General features: G+C 44.2%; 1 protein-coding gene across 1 annotated transcript in view; it reads right to left on the bottom strand.

Moving 5' to 3' along the window:
* The window catches only part of LOC127002326 (mediator of RNA polymerase II transcription subunit 12-like protein), an 83,732-nt gene extending 67,069 nt beyond the window's left edge, over positions 1-16,663 (bottom strand). Inside the window, exons 1-6 of the mRNA XM_050868145.1 lie at positions 16,407-16,663; positions 11,502-11,603; positions 9,013-9,204; positions 7,938-8,100; positions 2,919-3,134; positions 136-260 (exon numbers count right to left, since the gene is read on the bottom strand). Coding sequence (XP_050724102.1) covers positions 136-260; positions 2,919-3,134; positions 7,938-8,100; positions 9,013-9,204; positions 11,502-11,603; positions 16,407-16,502 — 894 coding nt within the window. The 5' untranslated portion in view covers positions 16,503-16,663. The remainder of the gene's footprint in view (positions 1-135; positions 261-2,918; positions 3,135-7,937; positions 8,101-9,012; positions 9,205-11,501; positions 11,604-16,406) is intronic.
* Positions 16,664-19,634: the final 2,971 nt, after the last annotated feature.

Genomic DNA, 19,634 nt, shown 5'->3' with positions numbered 1-19,634 from the left:
ACACACTGGCTGAAATGACCATGACGCAGTATACGCGGCACTCGGATATGCTACGAGAGGCGAAATGACGCGTATACTGCGTCATCGGATGCAAGGGGTTAAATCCAAACATCCTGCAGAAACCACTTAACATACCTGGTACATGAAGTGGGCAAGCTGAAGGCAATAATTCCAGTTGCGCAACACATGAGCCAGCTGGGCTGTTGTGGTTTGCCCGGGTGCACCTGTTGTTGTAGCCCCACTGGAGGACCCTGATACCCCTGAAAAGACAAAAGGTATAAACACATATTGAGTTTAGCAAGATGAATATCTCCACACCTCTGGCTAAAATTCAGTGCCATAACAGTTAGTCATTTGGAGCCAAAATAAAATAAACTTTGTGGAAATTGGAAGAGAAATCAAGACACCTGTTTAGGTCAGCATCACAAAGTTGAGTCTGACCTAGACATTTGTGGTCCCCTTCCCAGATGGAGAGTCCGAGGCAGGGCTTTAACCCTTTCAGTGCGGTGACGTCGATGTCGGCGTCACCACCATATGGAAAGGGTTAATCCTCTTCTAAACCTCTTAATCCACTTCCATTTCCTCTTAATCCTCTTCTAAACTTCTTAAGGGGTTTAGAAGATGATTAATCCTCTTCCATTTCCTCTTAATCCTCTTCTAAACCTCTTAATCCTCTTCCATTTCCTCTTAATCCTCTTCTAAACTTCTTAAGGGGTTTAGAAGATGATTAATCCTCTTCCATTTCCTCTTAATCCTCTTCTAAACTTCTTAAGGGGTTTAGAAGATGATTAATCCTCTTCCATTTCCTCTTAATCCTCTTCTAAACTTCTTAAGGGGTTTAGAAGATGATTAATCCTCTTCCATTTCCTCTTAATCCTCTTCTAAACTTCTTACGGGGTGAAGAAGATGATTAATCCTCTTCCAGTTCCTCTTAATCCTCTTCTAAACTTCTTAAGGGGTTTAGAAGATGATTAATCCTCTTCCATTTCCTCTTAATCCTCTTCTAAACTTCTTAAGGGGTTTAGAAGATGATTAATCCTCTTCCATTTCCTCTTAATCCTCTTCTAAACTTCTTAAGGGGTTTAGAAGATGATTAATCCTCTTCCATTTCCTCTTAACCCTTTCCACACTGTGACGCCAATGTCTGCATCATCGTACTGAAAGGCTTAATTACTTGACATTATAAATTTTGAGGATTTTGAGGATGATTTTGATGTGGGTGTTGCTTGTATGCAGTAGGGTGTGGGAAGTAAGAGAATTTATCTTCAGAGAGCAGGCTGAACTACTTTCTGGTGTTGATGAGACAACAGCAAAACATAAAAAAAGGACACAGAAGGGTCTTTGATAGGCTTGCAGCAGCCCCTCACCATGCTTCACTGGGAGTGGCTTATGCCTCCCTGCAGATGTCTCCCTGCCCACTCCCTGGTTACATATACAGTACATTATAAAACAATCCTTGTTTAATTAATAAAAGGTGTAAATCAAAACAATCTTTTTTTTCATTAAAAAGAATGTTCTTGGGTGAAGGTGGTGGTCAAGTATGCAACCCTCCCTATTTACATGTACAGTCTGGACCCCCAGCATGTCAACTCACAATTTGCAAAACCACCACACTGCGAGCACTTCCTAATATGCCAGTCTGGGCACATGATCCTAAGGGAAAAACAGTTTTTCTGCCGAATACGAGGAGGTTGTGTACCAGATGTGTGAGGCCAGCAATCGATTTGTCATCTACAGTACTAAGAGTACAATAATGTGAATGTCAGTGTACCGAGGGTCATTCAGATTATTAAATTGTTCAGGTCAATGGAAGGGACCCCTGAAAAAGTAAATTATATGTATATCTTGCTTCTGCCATAAATGTGCCAAACCCATCAAAGTTTAGAGTAGAGACCACAGCCATGACCTCAACCCCCTGAGATGCACTATGAGAAGGCACAGGGTCACCACCATCTTGAGCTGCAGGCAGCCTCCTCGGCTCTACTCCGTGATTGTCGGAAGAGGTTGCCTTTCCAATGACACCTTGCTGGTTGTGTTTTAATGAACCTGCTACACTTTCTCGTGTCTTTATTAATCATCATCATCATCATTTCATGGACGCCTGCTCCTAGGAGCTCCCACCAGGGGATGGCCACGGCAGAAGAGCTTCCAACTTTATCCAGACACTCCCTCCTTGCCTGCTCAAAGTTTCTCAAAGATATTTCCCCCCTCTCCCTAACGTACTCTTGCACCCCATCCCTCCATTTCACTGGAGGTCGTCCTCTAGCATTCCCTCCCTCCTGTCTTTATTAACTCTGGATCAACTCTCTTTACACAGATTTACTTTCCTAAACCTACGGTTTAGCATTTTAATGCATTACTGCTGAGTAATAAAACATGTCAGGGCTTTTTTTTCTGACTGGTGCTGCTTCTGCACCTCCCTGGTCACCCCCTAAACAAAAGGAGGGGCTAGGGTGGCCCTTCCTCCTTTGAGGCAGGGGACCTGCAGGCTTTCCCCTGCACCTGTCACTGACAGCAGGCTTGCCCGATGCAAATGCATGGAGGAAGCCTGGGAAAGCTCAGGCAGGTTAAGGATGCTGCCCCCTCATCCAGACAGACCTGCATCTGGCTCATGAGTAATGATGATCTGGAGTCTGTTCTTTATATACAAATATTCTATATCATTTTAAAACTAATCTTATGTTATAATGAAAATGAATCATAAAATGAAAAGGATAACAACAGAAGCAGAGAAAGTTATGATAAAAATAGGATACAAAATGCATTGGTGGCAACTGCAGGACAAAGGCAAGCAGCCTCGTGCCAATCCTGGCATTCACCTCTGAAACCATTTCATGCGCCTTATAGTGAAGGATTAATATCATTGAATAGTTATAAATACCATGCATACAACAAACTTACAAGTCCAACTGACTCACCCTGGTTGTGTGGTGAGGACTGTGGAGGTTGAGTTGGTGTGCTGCCTGGGTTGCTTGACACTGACGCGGGTGATGTCAGCGTACCCCCAGGTGTTGTGCTCCCCGGTGGTGCTCCCACAGGGGGGGTGGCCGCGGAGGAGTTTGGGTTGCCAAGGTATATCTCCGCTATTTTGTTCAGCTGCTCCCTCAAGAGTCTGGTGAGAGTCTGGGTCCACTCTGCCATGAAAAGAATCTTAGAAATATAGGAGGATATGTACAACTGAGGTGTATAGTGTAAAAGGGGCGACGCAACCAAATCAGGCAGTATTGAGTTTTTGGCAGCTTCTGGTTGCTGAATTCTTGCTGCTTCATGTGGTGAGGCAAGCTAAGGGAAAGGCGACCTAAGAGGGGATGATTCATAAGGCTAAAGTTGTGTGATTTTTCTGTCAAACTCCCCCGGTGTGGGATGTGTAGTGTGTGGCAGTCTCTTTAACCTGGTAGCAGCGGGGATCATGATTCTTAACCCGTAAGCTGCGGGACTGAGATTCTGAGTGCGTCGCCTAGTGCGGCTATATCAGCGAGAGATTGACCTTCAATAAATGATATCTAAGTTACATAAACGTGTCATAAATATTACAATACACATATCTGTAGCTCGAAATGTGTTGTATCCTGCATATTTCTTAGATTTTTCTATCACAAAAATGTTTTTCTGGCAGTATCTGAAGCCGCGGCGGAAACTTTTTGGCGCCTGTTTGAAAAGCCCGCTTCCAGAAGGCTTACAGCAGCTTACCGCTCAGCCGCCCAGAAGGCGTACAGCAGTTTGCGGGTTAATGGTCCCTCCAAGCGAGAAAAATGAGAAAAAAATCACCCCTCACACAAACCATTTCATAATATATGTCAAAGCATTTGTGATCAGTTTATGTATCATCTATTTTGGGGGTTAAAATCATGGTACAAATTTGGCCCGTCGCTGCTACACGGTAAAGCCACAAATTTGGCCCGTCGCTGCTACACGGTAAAGCCACAAATTTGGCCCGTCGCTGCTACACGGTAAAGCCACAAATCTGGCCTGCTGCTGCACGGTAAAACCACAAATTTGGCCCGTCGCTGCTACGGTAAAACCACAAATTTGGCCCGTCGCTGCTACGGTAAAGCCACAAATTTGGCCGTCGCTGCTACACGGTAAAGCCACAAATTTGGCCGTCGCTGCTACGGTAAAGCCACAAATTTGGCCCGTCGCTGCTACGGTAAAAGCCACAAATTTGGCCCGTCGCTGCTACGGTAAAGCCACAAATCTGGCCGTCGCTGCTACACGGTAAAGCCACAAATTTGGCCCGTCGCTGCTACGGTAAACCACAAATTTATTACGTCGCTGCTACACGGTAAAGCCACAAATTTGGCCCGTCGCTGCTACACGGTAAAGCCACAAATTTGGCCCGTCGCTGCTACACGGTAAAGCCACAAATTTGGCCCGTCGCTGTTAACAGGTTAAAAAAGGCAAGTGGCTGAACCAATGCAGTGATTGTTCCCTACTCCCGTAGCTGTGACGTCACACAGTCATAATCCTTCCGCACCTATATTTTCAACATAAACCATGGAGGGAAACTGACCTTTTTTTATTAGACCTAAAGAATGAGGTTCCATTTTTTAAGTTTCGGGTTATTTTTCTTTAACATAATCAAATATCCCTTGATGAAAGTTATATTTAGTGACTAAAAACATCAAAACCAATCCATAATTAATCAAATACAAAAGGAAAGTGTCCCAAAACCTCAAATTTCTGAATATGTAGCTCCAACAATCTGTTTTCACCCTGAAAGTAAGGATAATCTTTGCTATCATGGTAATTTTCTTTATGTAGTCGAATGGCTTTTGTTTCAAGCTTTCCATTTACACATAAAATGCTGAAATCCATGAATAAATAGCAGTTACAGACAATTTTGAACACTTTTCTTTAACCCGGCAGCAGCGACGGGCCAAATTTGTGGCTTTACCGTGTAGCAGGGATGGGCCAAATTTGTGGTTTTACTGTGTAGCAGGGCTGGGCCAAATTTGTGGCTTTACCGTGTAGCAGTGACGGGCCAAATTTGTGGTTTTACCGTGTAGCAGGGATGGGCCAAATTTGTGGCTTTACTGTGTAGCAGCGACGGGCCAAATTTGTGGCTTTACCGTGTAGCAGCGACAGGCCAAATTTGTGGCTTTACCGTGTAGCAGCGACGGGCCAAATTTGTGGCTTTACCGTGTAGCAGCGACAGGCCAAATTTGTGGCTTTACCGTGTAGCAGCGACGGGCCAAATTTGTGGCTTTACCGTGTAGCAGGGACGGGCCAAATTTGTGGCTTTACCGTGTAGCAGGGATGGGCCAAATTTGTGGTTTTACTGTGTAGCAGGGATGGGCCAAATTTGTGGTTTTACTGTGTAGCAGGGATGGGCCAAATTTGTGGCTTTACCGTGTAGCAGTGACGGGCCAAATTTGTGGTTTTACCGTGTAGCAGGGATGGGCCAAATTTGTGGCTTTACTGTGTAGCAGCGACGGGCCAAATTTGTGGCTTTACCGTGTAGCAGCGACAGGCCAAATTTGTGGCTTTACCGTGTAGCAGCGACGGGCCAAATTTGTGGCTTTACCGTGTAGTAACAGCGACAGACCAAATTGTGGATTTACTGTGTAGCAGGGATGGGCCAAATTTGTGGCTTTACAGTGTAGCAGGGAGGGGCCAAATTTGTGGCTTTACCGTGTAGCAGTGACGGGCCAAATTTGTGGTTTTACCGTGTAGCAGGGATGGGCCAAATTTGTGGCTTTACTGTGTAGCAATGACGAACCAAATTTGGCTTTACCGTGTAGCGACAGGCCAAATTTGTGGCTTTACCGTGTAGCGACGGACCAAATTTGTGGCTTTACCGTGTAGCAGCGACAGACCAAATTAGTGGCTTTACCGTGTAGCAGCGACAGGCCAAATTTGTGGCTTTACCGTGTAGCAGCGACGGGCCAAATTTGTGGCTTTACCGTGTAGCAGGGATGGGCCAAATTTGTGGTTTTACTGTGTAGCAGGGATGGGCCAAATTTGTGGTTTTACTGTGTAGCAGGGATGGGCCAAATTTGTGGCTTTACCGTGTAGCAGTGACGGGCCAAATTTGTGGTTTTACCGTGTAGCAGGGATGGGCCAAATTTGTGGCTTTACTGTGTAGCAGCGACGGGCCAAATTTGTGGCTTTACAGTGTAGCAGAGAATGGCAAAATTTGTGGCTTTACCTTGTAGCACCGACTTTAAAAATTTGTGGATTTACCGTGTAGCAGCGACGGGCCAAATTTGTGGCTTTACCGTGTAGCAGCGACGGGCCAAATTTGTGGCTTTACCGTGTAGCAGCGACGGGCCAAATTTGTGGCTTTACCGTGTAGCAGCGACGGGCCAAATTTGTGGCTTTACCGTGTAGCAGCGACGGGCCAAATTTGTGGCATGATATAAACCCCAAAAAATAGATGATATATAAACTGATCACAAATACTTTGATATATATTATGAAATGGTTTGTGTGAGGGGTGATTTTTTCTCATTTTTCTCGCTTAGAGGGGCCATTAAGAAACATGATCCCCGCTGCTACCACCGGGTTAAACGTGATTTTCTCAAAACTATAAAAATGGCAGGTCACCCCTTTTACACTATACGCCTCAACTGTTATTCTTGACAAATGCTACAATTCAGCTCACACAAAACAAAGACAGATTAACAAACAAAATTATATGACTACAATAGAACCTTGTTTATCCGGCGCAAACGAGGGAAAGCTCGTGCCGGATAACACCTTTTGCCGTTGTTTTGAGACTTACTCGTACAGAACCGCCAAAACTCATAGACAGTGGAGGTTGAACAGCCGAATTCCTCAATCAGACTATGGTTGGACTCATGTTTCTCAAGTCTCTGGCAGATCTCCAACTTCTGCTTCAAGGTAAGCACCTAACACTTCCTATTTTCTGTAACTTTAACTCTTTAGGGTAGGTGGTGGCTGAGTGGCAGCGTGCTGGGCCCACATTCACCGCATGATGGATGACGCGGGTTCGAATCCCCACACTACCACCTTGGATTTTTCAGTCACTGCCGAGTGGCTTAAAACTACCCGGTCTCTAGAGGAAACCGTCCAAGTGAATCAAGAACAAGTTCCGGGGGGCAGCATGAGCCAAGAGAAGATGGCGCCACTATAAACACTTGCCTGCGCCAATACGGGCTGGGGCCGACTACCATCCAGACCCCTCAAGCAAGCCTACCGGCAATATAGGCGAAGACGTAAAAAAAAAAAAAAAAAAGATCCGTGCCATTGTCTTGGGGGTGCTGTTGTTTTGGATGCTGGATAAACGAGGTATATGAGGTCGTAAGAATATAACATAATATTTCCAAGTCCTTTCTCCAAACAGAAAAACATGGTTTTCTGTTGTGCAATTCCATTGTTCCTGAAATTTATATTAAAGATGGAAGGACCTAGTTTCTGGGTAAAGATTTAGGGAATATAGGGAGGAAGAAGCCACTAACTCAGAGCACAAAATTCTTAAAAAACTCAAATATTCAATGCAAAGAGAGAGAGATATGTGGGGGGGTTGGGGGGAAAGGGAAAGGCCTAGTTCTCCCAGATCCAGTACCATGCCTATAAACTATAAATGTAAGAGGTTGTTGGACAGGGAGAGGAAGGGGGAGGCTTATCTCTCCCATATCTATTACCATGGTTGTAAACCTAACACCTGGTCGAAGTGGTTAAAACAAAAGATATGTTACATGTCGTCACCCTCATAAAATAATCGCCTAAGTCATTTTTCAGTGATTTCCGGGTTTTTGTCTGCTTCAATTTTCCATCATATGACGCCCATTTTTGTAGAGTTTCCTTCGTCATTCAGGGTTTGAGTGTTCTAGAATTGGCCTTTTCATTCCTGCCTAAATCTTAAGCCAAATGAGATGATGACAGTTCTCTTCTGATTTCCTGAGAAGTAAAAACTAATGACTAAGGCGGTTTGTTTACGAAGGTGACGATATACTAGATATTTAATTGTTTACCTTGTGCAATGTCAGGCTGTTGTCGCTTCTTTATTTTTGATTCTGCTACTTTTGACTCATGATAAGCAGATGTCATTTTGATAAACCAGGTTGCCCTCAACATAGGAACAGAATACTCGCACAGCGTCAGGAACATATCTTCTCGTTTGCTGAATATTGGAACCTGAGGAATAACAATAAATTACTTAATGAAAATATTCTTAAAATAAGGCTAGTGGCAAATTCATTAAATAAAGTTGGAAAGTTTGGTTTAGTCGGCGCAACATCTGTGGTCATATGCCGGAGAGAGACAGAAGGGGAAGGAATTATAGGAGAAGGGTACAGATCCCAGGAGACGGGACACAACATCTGTGGTCATATGCTGGAGAGAGACAGAAGGGGAAGGAATTATAGAAGGGTACAGATCCCAGGAGACGGGACACAACATCTGTGGTCATATGCTGGAGAGAGACAGAAGGGGAAGGAATTATAGGAGAAGGGTACAGATCCCAGGAGACGGGACACAACCCCCGATTAATACCTGGTACCCATTCACTGCTGGGTGGACAGGGGCGTAGGGTATCGGAAAAGCCGCCCAATTTTTTCCACTCCACCCGGGAATCGAGCCCGGGCTCTCTCGGTTGTGAGCCGAGTGTGCTAACCACTGCACCACGAAGCCCCTTCATTAAATAAATCATCATTTTGCAGTACAAAAGTAATTCATCATCATTTACAACATGCATGTTTTATATATCATGAATGCTTTAAACCAGGATAAAGTCAATGATGTCAAGGCAAACAAGTAAACATTGAGTATGTATGATCAGTGTGTGTAAACCAATGGTATACTTAACTTTTTTTTTTCAAATCTTACAATTTTTTTTTTTTTTTTTTTTTTTTTTACAGCAAAGGAGACAGCTCAAGGGCACAAAAAAGTAAACATTAATAAAAAAAAAGCCCGCTACTCGCTGCTCCTAAAAAGAATCCAAAGAGGTGGCCGAAAGATAGGTCAGTTTCGGGAGGAGAGGTGTCCTGATACCCTCCTCTTGAAAGAGTTCAAGTCGAATGATTTACTCTATATGCAACAGCTAAATACCTTTTTAGCAAGAGAAGTCAAAGGCTTTGACCCAGCAAGATCTTTGAACCAGGCCTCAATTGCTGCTTTGGACCTTGGTGTGACAAGCCAGAAGTTGTCTTTAATATTGATCTGCTGTTTCTTCCTGGCAGTATCGGGAAGCTGGTTGCACTCTGCCTTCTTCTTGAGGATGGCATTGAAGTAGTTTGCAACCTGGAATAGGAATTACATATGCATTAGTTGAAATATAACAGTAACATTGAACTAAGTAAATAAAACATGTAGGAAAACTGTAAGCAACATATAAAATAAAGTAAGAAATTGAATATACACCACTTAGGTTGACAGAGTAGTGGGGAAGATCTACATATCGTGAAAGACTGTGTGCAAATGTGGAATGGAAATGAAGGCCGTGAATGACGGGTTGCAATGGAAGCAATTTGTAAAGAATAATAAATGAATGGAGATATAATTAGAACACACCCTACAAGCCAGCAACTCTAGGGATCTTAACCCCATCGCGCCGGATGGTCAAAAAGCCCGCCTGGCTGATATACGGCGTGCTCGGCCGGCGCGTGGGAAGCCTGAGCCGGCATGTATCTGCTTGTCACCTCCGTATACTATGCTGCTGAAAGCCCTCATTACATGTATCCCGTATTTGCAGAGCAGCATACACGACGAGTCAACATATACCTGCTATGCATAATATAAATTGCGTCAACGTGAAATAAAAAATAAAAGCGAAATAAAGAAAGGGGAGAAAGGGGCAAGGGGGAAAGAAATAGAGAAAGCAGATGATTGTGTAGAGGAGGAAGAATGTCGAGAAATTATCAGCGAGAGAGAGAGAGAGAGAGAGAGAGAGAGGTGGGCGAGATGTGATGGTGTTGGCGCCACTGTTGCCAGATTATCATACTCGGAGCCTCGTATTTACCGGTTTCTGAGCCATAACTATTGCCAAAACACACCAATAATTAACCATTCTAATGATAACTGTATATGAAGGCAATTATTGGGGTTGAGGAGGCAGATTTTTGGGTCGGAAATTGGCAGACAGGAGGCCGAGTACGACAATCTGGCAACGTTGGTCGGCGCCTCGGTGTCTGAGAGAGAGAGAGAGAGAGAGAGAGCCAATGAGACTTCCTAATTTTAGACACAAGGCGGGAAGAAGGCGGTGCACACTGTAGCTCATTTTTTGTGATTGGTGGGAACAAGGATGGTGGGAGGAGCAATAGGATTCCAAGGACAGCATACGGCGTCTGTACTTAGTAACCAACACAAAGTACGGGACAACTCAATAGAAGAAGAAACAGAATAGAAATATGACGCCTACGTTGGCGTCATCGTATATGCTACTGGGGCTTCATGACGCCTATGTGGGCATCATCGTATTGAAGGGGTTAAAGTCAAGAAGGCTATAACCATGATCTTAATGACAGAGAAATTAACTGTTACAGGTAACTCTCGATTTACGCGAGTTTGGTTTACGCGTTTTTGAAATAACGCTGAGTCCAAAATCCAAATAAATGTTTAATTTACACGTTTTTTTCACTTATACGTGATATTTTATGGAGTGGCCACCAGATGTCTCACGCAACTGGACTCACACGGCGCCGCGGCCACACAGCTGAGCTCAGTTCATCTCGTGCGCCACTTGAACAACAATACAGTACCCACGCTGCCACGCTACTCATCAACAACAACACCCTCGCTGCTGTGCTACCACGAGGGGAAGGGCAGCCAGAGGAGGAACCACGAGAGGGAGAGGAGTCAGAGTGATACAGTAGGCAATAAAGGTACAAACCTACCTCTTGTTGGATTTACATTGTTTTTGATTTACACGGCTTCTTCAAGGACACAATACTCACGTAAATCGAGTTACCTGTACTGGAAGTAAGATTAGTCCCAGCCCTGAACTTTTAGGGCAAAAAACAATATCTGATCAGAGGTTCTGCCCACCCACACCTTGTATTAGTCAATTTCAATCCACTATTTTGCTGTGCTTTGGAGGCCATCTGGCTATTGTTGGGGGCCTGGTTCAGCTTCATGGGTGAGGCTGGTTCTGTTTAAGATTGTCTCACCATTCTCTCTTTTGTAATAAGATAATTAAAAGTATAACAGAAAACTTCCAACATTACTTACGATATACTTCCTATTAGAATAAATTTGGTGCATTTTTACGGCAAACCTAAGCGGACATCAGCTGTGCTCACCTGTTTGCCACACACTAACCAGCGGAGGTGATGATGAACATAATGGTGTGAGTGGTTACAGTATGGTGGTGGTATTTTTACACTGGGTGGGCACAGAAACAAAACACTGGCATATACAGCAAATGTGGGAGTTGTATGACTACAAGTTAAGAGGGGTCACTGCCATGATAGTTTTTTTTTATTCTGTGTCAAGGTTTCTGGCTAGTTCTTGTCTAACAGTTGTGTATCAAGATGTACATACAAGATGTACATACACCTTTGCAAAAGCTCATCCTTTAACCGTTACACACGTATACAAACCTTGGCTGGGGTGATGGATGTGCTCTTGGCGCTGCTGTACTCATCTTGAATCTGTGGCCGATGGGTGAAGCCTTGCTTCACACTCACATCATCCAATTCATCCTGAAATGATGGAAAAGACATTTAATGAAGCTGAGTGGAGCTGTTAAAGGAAACTAGGATGACATGTCATTTAGTTACTTAATTAAATGAATAATTCATTCTGTGGAAAAAAATCTACTATATTTTCATTGTGTATTAAATTCAGCTTCAAATAATGTGTATTCTAATGTTTAAGGTAATTTTCAAGCACAAAATATAATTACAGCATGTAGCTATGAAATAAAGGAAACCATTTTCTTTTTTTAAATTATCAGTTCTTGCAAAAAAATTACAGGAAATCTACAAGATTTAGGACCTGGGTTCTGAGAGACTTATTGCTTGAAGCCAATCACAGACAGCACTGGTCTTTTGCCTTAGTCTTCAATGTTTCACATGACATAGTACCACTCTCAGTGAAGACTGATGATGTCAGAAAAGTGTTCATGCAGATGTATGGAACAAGCTACATCTGAAAGGAAACATTGATCTAACTTTTGAGTCTTATCTGTGGCTGGTGGCTTCAGCAATTCCATGGAAAATTTGCCTTAGCCATAAGTCTAAGATCTTCTCTAATGATAACACAGTATTAAATTACTTTTATTTATTGTTGCAAGATTTTGAGTATTTGTCCCAAACCTAACATTCAACATACACCTAACACCGTGGACACCAAGAGACATGGAGAGTGGGAGTCCAGCCCGACCCAGACAACGTGGCCCGCGCGGGAAGATGGACCGGGGACGCCATGTGCCCGCCGGGCACCAGCCGGCTTGGTTTCGTCCCGCCTGCTCAGCGCCCGGGAGGCCCCGCATGGACGCCTCGCGACCCGTCACCCGCCCTTCAAGCCTCTCTCGACGCTGAACGAAGATTACCGTCGTCACACAGCCGAGCAGTGATCACCGAGTAGTTTTTTTTTTAACATGTTTAGTGTGTGTTTTTCAGTGGGCGAGGGTAGTGTTGAGGGTGAATTATTCTGATTTGTGACTGTGTGGGGTAGTTGTGTGGACATTTTGGAGCCGCCCTTGGGGAAGTATCCTTGTGACGAGAGTGACAGGCACAGTTAAGGGTAGCGGCCAGGTTATCTTCATGGGTTGAGGTTGTCTGGGGTATCCTGGACCACTGGGTTTTCATGGGTCACAGGAGCAGCCTGGCCCAGTGGCCAGTCTCTTATTTGGATACTTTAATTCGAGGGTTGGTATTCCCTCACTTACAGGCAGCACGCCCTGGAGGTGGCAGTCCGCTTCAGGACTTACTAGGCTCTGGTCATTTACCTTTGGGAGAGGCGGGCAGCGAAAGTTAGTACGAGTGTAGAGGAGTGAATCTGTCCTGTCATAACTCAGTGTATTCCACCCAACCTCACTGCCCTGTGGTACGTCAGTGATTGATTATTTGACATTGTATGTATTTTTTTTTTTGGTGACCAACATTTAATCTCCCGGAGGTTACCGGCGAGTCGTGGCAAAAATCTATCCACCGGGGGAAAATCTCGTGTAATGCCAGATTTTTATATAAAGTGTTAAGTGTTAAGTGAGGCCCGCAGCGGCCATTAACTTTCTCACGCCAGAGGCCCCTCCCCCCTCCCCGGGGTTACCTATACTCTCTGCCGGACATCACGTGGCCCGAGGCAGACAGCCCACTTCCCCGCCAAATTCTTGGCTTGGCGTCTGCCACCTCACTCTCGTTCCTCCCCCTCTCCTCCAGTCACGTAGTCCACTCCGTGCCGCCCCTTGTGCCCATGGGTGCAGTGCTGGGATGCCATAAAGTCCCATATAAATTTACCTTTCCCATAAGTACTGAACCCAAAATAGATTTCTGCCACAAATAACCTTGAAAACCATACCATCTGAATTTCTTTGTAACACATCAGTAGATGTTAATTTCATCCCCCTATTATTAATTTAAGAAATGTAAGCCTTTCCAGCAATCTCCTTCCCATCTCTGCCCTCTCCTGGGGCCGCATAAAAGAGCAAGCAACCCTTCACACACCCCTCATTCTGTCCCCTCTTCAACTCCTGGTAAGTGTTTCTGTGCACTGAATAACACCCTCCCCATCCCCCAGTGAATCCAACCCCCATTCTCCCCAGTGCACTTATTCCCCCCTGCTATTATACTGCTTACTATCTTAGTGAAATATGCCCCTCATTCTGCCCGCTCTTCAACTCCAGGCCTGAGCTTGCCCAACAACGTGACTCCCGTCCACACACACACACACACACACACACACTCACACTCTCCCAAACGTCCTCTTACCCCAACTTATATTTAAATATGAAGTCGCGTTCTTGTTACCCTTGTGAGTGTCTATAGGACAGGCAAGGGCAGGTTGTTAGGGTGTAAGGATACTTTAAGTCAATGTTTTTCATGGTAAGCTAGCCTAAGCTTTAGTACATCTATTATACCATACTTAATCATTGTAACAAATGTAATATCAAAGTAAATTCCCCTTGTAATTACATTATTTTTCTTGTTTTTATCATTGTCCCTTTCATCTAATCTATAAGGTTACGGTGGGTTGGCCGGCAGCTGCACACGGGGAGAAAGTGCCTCACGTCCTCTACAAAGTTTAACGCTATCTCAAGTTTTTGGTAAATGTTCAGAGAGTTGCCCATCTCAAAATTTGATACACTGGCTATTTATTTCGGGGAAAAGTATTGTGCTTTTTCATTTGGAGATAGTTTTCTCTTCGGAAACTAATAAAAAGTGACTTATTGCAATTTCATCATCCGCCGCCACAGCCGCAAAATAGCTTGCAGAGGGTGTAGGGTGAGGTAACATATTTAAACTATCCCAACTGAGCTTTACGACCTAACAGCCCTGCGCCCCCCCTGGACTCCCCCCCCCAAAAAGTATATGCGACTTATTTCTGCGAGGAGGTATTTCTCACAACACCGGCTGCACCGCCGCCACGCCCGTCGCCAGAGCAGTCAAATATGGCGTGCGTAAACAGTGGTAGCCGTAATTATTTCGTAAAACTAGAGAAGTACAACAGTAGTAGTAGAACACTGTAGAATTAATCAAACCTTACCAGGTGAATGTGGGCCAAATTATTGAGAGTCGTACACTATCCCTCCCACGCCCGGGGCCCACAACACCGCGGCCCGCAAAAACAACACTAACTTTTAAAAAATCGGTAGAAGCGTTTCCATCAATTTGCGATGCATATATATGGGGTTCAAAATGCATAGAATAATGAGATCTAACCCATGGCTAGGGTGAGAAGTACCACAGTGAGATGGGCAACTCTCTGAACATATACCAAGTTTTTTTTGTCTCTCACCCGGCATGGCTGAGTGTAGTCATCAGTCAAGTTTGTTATTTTCAGTCTTATTTTCTCCCCATTGAGCAGGGGGTTTTGACCCTCATCATGGGGTGGTAGCAGCGTACCTTCATCGTTGCACTCAATTACGCAGGAGTAGTTATCCAGCATAATTTGTCTACATTCGTTAAATTAAATTATTAATAATTTTCAAATTCATTAACCCGAGAACGTCCCCAGGCTTTCACGAGTTGTGGCTCTGGTACGGTGGACCCTAATAAGGGATCGCCATAAAACACCTAATTCAAGCTAATTGTGGGCGGTGGTGGCATAGCGCAACCCACCATGAATGCCCTGGGTCATTGTGGTGGGTGAGTGATCCTGAGGTGGGCTTTTTTGTCATAGGTGGTGCTGTAAGGTCATGGCAGACTGAATTAGCTATCCATACAGTAATCACTTGTCAAATTCTCATTAGTAGACAACAAGCAACTCTCAGCTAGATGCCACGCGTCACGAGACTTTATTTTGTAACAAACACCACACAAAAAGAATGGAGTTTGAGTAAAAGTAAATATTTTTAACGGCTTTATGGTTATGAGAGGAGCACTCTGATGTACGTTCCATGCTCTTTTCTTAGTCTCAAAATGCAGTGTAATTTTGTCGTTTCTCGGCCACTTCTTGGCTTTCCCATCGCTGAAGCACACGGGTTAATAAGAAGAAAGAGATATAACTCCCAGGAGATCCTTGGGGCATTACACCTATACCCATAACCTTACCTGAAAGCCCTATACCCATAACCTTACCTGATAACCCTATAGCTAATAACCCTCTACCCATAACCTTACCTGATAACCCTATACCCATAACCTTACCTGATAACCCTATACCCATAACCTTACCTGATAACCCTATACCCATAACCTTACCTGATAACCCTATACCCATAACCTTACCTGATAACCCTATACCCATAACCTTACCTGATAACCCTATACCCATAACCTTACCTGATAACCCTATACCCATAACCTTACCTGATAACCACATACCCGTAACCTTACCTGATAACCATATACCCATAACCTTACCTGATAACCATATACCCATAACCTTACCTGATAACCCTATACCCATAACCTATAGCTAATAACCCTATACCCATAACCTTACCTGATAACCCTATACCCATAACCTTACCTGATAACCCTATACCCATAACCTTACCTGATAACCCTATACCCATAACCTTACCTGATAACCCTATACCCATAACCTTACCTGATAACCCTATACCCATAACCTTACCTGATAACCCTATACCCATAACCTTACCTGATAACCATATACCCATAACCTATACCTGATAACCCTATACCCATAACCTATACATAATAACCCAATACCCATAACCTATACCTGATAACCCTATACCCATAACCTTACCTGATAACCCTATAGCTAATAACCCAATACCCATAACCTATACATAATAACCCTATACCCATAACCCTATATCCATAACCTATACATAATAACCCTATACCCATAACCCTATACCCATAACCCACCTCCTTCTGCTTGGCGTCCTGGGGGTACACGTCAGGAGGGCCCAGCTTCTGACGCTTGAGGGGGCGCTTCTCCGCGGTGGGCACGGACATCATCATGGCTGCTGCGTCGTACAAGTGCTGGGGACGCCGCCTCAGCCCTTCACCTTCCCTCGGGGTCCTGGGTTCCTCTGGGTCACCGCCGCGTCCCGCCCGTGGCCCCGTTACTTATACGCCCCGACGCGTGATCGCTTCCTCTCCGGGGCGGCGGCACGGTGGCCTCCTCTTCTTCTTCTTGCGGCTGGTACTGTTTTCTCTCTCTCTCTCTCTCTCTCTCTCTCTCTCTCTCTCTCTCTCTCTCTCTCTCTCTCTCTCTCTCTCTCTCTCTCTCTCTCTCTCTCTCTCTCTCTCTCTCTCTCTCTCTCTCTCTCTCTCGATCCTCGCTCTCTCTCTCTCTCTCTCTCTCTCTCTCTCTCTCTCTCTCTCTCTCTCTCTCTCTCTCTCTCTCTCTCTCTCTCTCTCTCTCTCTCTCTCTCTCTCTCTCTCTCTCAGGGTGGTCACACTCAACCAAATTTTCTTCAACTCGTAATTTCAACCAACAAAATTTTCCCTCTTTCTTTTACGATCTCTCTCTCTCTCTCTCTCTCTCTCTCTCTCTCTCTCTCTCTCTCTCTCTCTCTCTCTCTCTCTCTCTCTCTCTCAGGGTGGTCACACTCAACCAAATTTTCTTCAACTCGTAATTTCAACCAACAAAATTTTCCCTCTTTCTTTTACGATCTCTCTCTCTCTCTCTCTCTCTCTCTCTCTCTCTCTCTCTCTCTCTCTCTCTCTCTCTCTCTCTCTCTCTCTCTCTCTCTCTCTCTCTCTCAACTTAATATCAAATAGAGTAGAAATGCAACGTTTTGGAGTCTTCTGATTAATGTAAAATCACTTAGGTTTAAGGACAGACCACCAAGTCTGGACCACGGGGTCTATGTGGTCTGATTTTCTATGTAAATCTATGTAAATCTCTCTCTCTCTCTCTCTCTCTCTCTCTCTCTCTCTCTCTCTCTCTCTCTCTCTCTCTCTCTCTCTCTCTCTCTCTTATAGAGTAGAAATGCAACGTTTTGGAGTCTTCTGATTAATGTAAAATCACTTAGGTTTAAGGACAGACCACCAAGTCTGGACCATGGGGTCTGTGTGGTCTGATTTTCTATGTAAATCTATGTAAATCTCTCTCTCGCTCTCTCTCTCTCTCTCTCTCTCTCTCTCTCTCTCTCTCTCTCTCTCTCTCTCTTGCAACCGTATTCAATAAATTATGTTCTAGCGACAATCTTAAGGCATCTTCCCTTCGGATTGTAACCTGTCAAATCTTAAGTTTTTTACGTAAGTCTTACCTAATTTCGGCGATTTTCAAGTCTTACAACTATCTGTCAATCAATCTGTGTCATGTGTTTTCAATCTGCATTTTTTAAACAAATAAATATTAAATGACAAAAAAAATGTGTTTTTCTTATGGTTTAATTATCGTTTTATACACAAACTTATATGGGTCGTATTATAAGACTCGTACGTCACCCAAGTACACATATTTGACAAGGCTTTCGTAGGAGTTGTGGGCATTTCCAGGGGTAGTTGTATGACCCTGGTGTTAGTTTGACCCTTCTTCTGTACCATGAACCTGAAGAAACACTCATTAGAACCCGACTGACCCCGGTTTGACAGATATGGGATTGGAAAAAGTTTAACCTAACACCGATTTTTCCCGGTAGCTGCGGGGGTCATGTTACATAGGTTAGGTTAGGTTAGGTTAGGTTAAAGGACCCTCTAAGTAAAATGATGAGAAAGAATCATCACTTACGCAAACCATTTAATAATATATATCAACGCATGTGTGATCAGTTTATGCATCATCTATTTTGGGAGGTTTATATCATAAGAGAAATTTGGCCCATCGCAGGTACACGTAAAGCCACAAATTTGGCCCGTCGCTGCTACCGGGTTAAGAAGATAAAAAAAATACCAGGAATAATTACAGGCCCATATGGATTAGTCTAACTTCAGTTGTAGTTACTCGAGAGCGTAATTAGAGACAAAATTGAAAGCCACTTGTAGAGCAGCGACTTAATTGCCTGATGGACGAGCCTCCCATAACTCACTCTGCAGAAGGCCCCGCGATACCCCTTTGGCCGACTGGTTAAAGAGTGACTCTCTCGTCTCGCTGGTCGCGGGTTTGATCCCCGGCACCGACAAATCTTTTCCTTGGCTGTGTTAATTTTACGTGCTAAGTCTATATATACCAAGTCAAGTCATACGCAGGTTTGTGGGAGGAGACACGGCCGAGGCGTGGCTTATGCATGACGTTGCTTGGAGCCAAACTAGAGAATGTAGCAACAGGGATTTAGAGAAAACGAAGAAAGGTGGACTAATTTAAATCAATCACTTCACCATGCCCTCCCTCACACCCCACACAGCCGTTTGTAGCCATTGGAATTACAGTCACGCAATAGCACAATAAAAAAGCATATATTTTTTCGTCAGTGGCTTGCCTGAACGCGCTGTGAAAGAAAGAAAGCATGTACATCCAAAGTGCACACACGGCCGCAACTTAATTTAGTCACCCCTGAACTGGCGGGTATTTTTTTTTAGCTTCAAGTGATGTCATTCCGCTGCTCCGCCCCCAAACCGCCCCCTGCGCGTACCGGTAACAGTTTTGAAGCAGAGTGACTTGACTTGGTACATGTAGACTTAGCCTACGTGGTGGAATAATATTTCTGGTGTGTTTCGTTACACGCGGTGGTCGTGTGGGAATGTGGTAAAGAGTAAATCCTGGCGTTTCACTAGTGGCAGGATCCTCTCCTGTACGTGATTCTGTTGTGTCACTCTGAATGGGTAACAGGGAGAGTGATGGCCCATGCTTTCCGAAGTTCATAGAAAATGGAAAATCTCAACACACAGGAGTTAATCTAAATAGGAGTGGGGATCCGTGTAGTGCAGCGACTTGCCTGATGGGCGAGCCTCCCATAACTCACTCTGTGAAAGGAGTAGGTACATACCTCTCTGGCCGACTGGTTAACCAGTCACGTAGTTTTTAACAAGCTACCAGTGGGTTTAAAAAGAGTTAGTACATAGGTTGTCTGATAATTACCCAACTATAACTGACATTTTTTCTAACTATAATGAAACCATAAAGACCTTAATTAGTACTGCACCGGTTAAGAAAAAGACCTTTGATAAAACCTTCAATAAGGCTTCAAATCAATACACATCATT

This window comes from Eriocheir sinensis, chromosome 23, assembly GCF_024679095.1.
Source record: "Eriocheir sinensis breed Jianghai 21 chromosome 23, ASM2467909v1, whole genome shotgun sequence".
Lineage (NCBI taxonomy): Eukaryota > Metazoa > Arthropoda > Malacostraca > Decapoda > Varunidae > Eriocheir > Eriocheir sinensis.
This window is presented reverse-complemented; position numbering and strand designations above follow the sequence as displayed.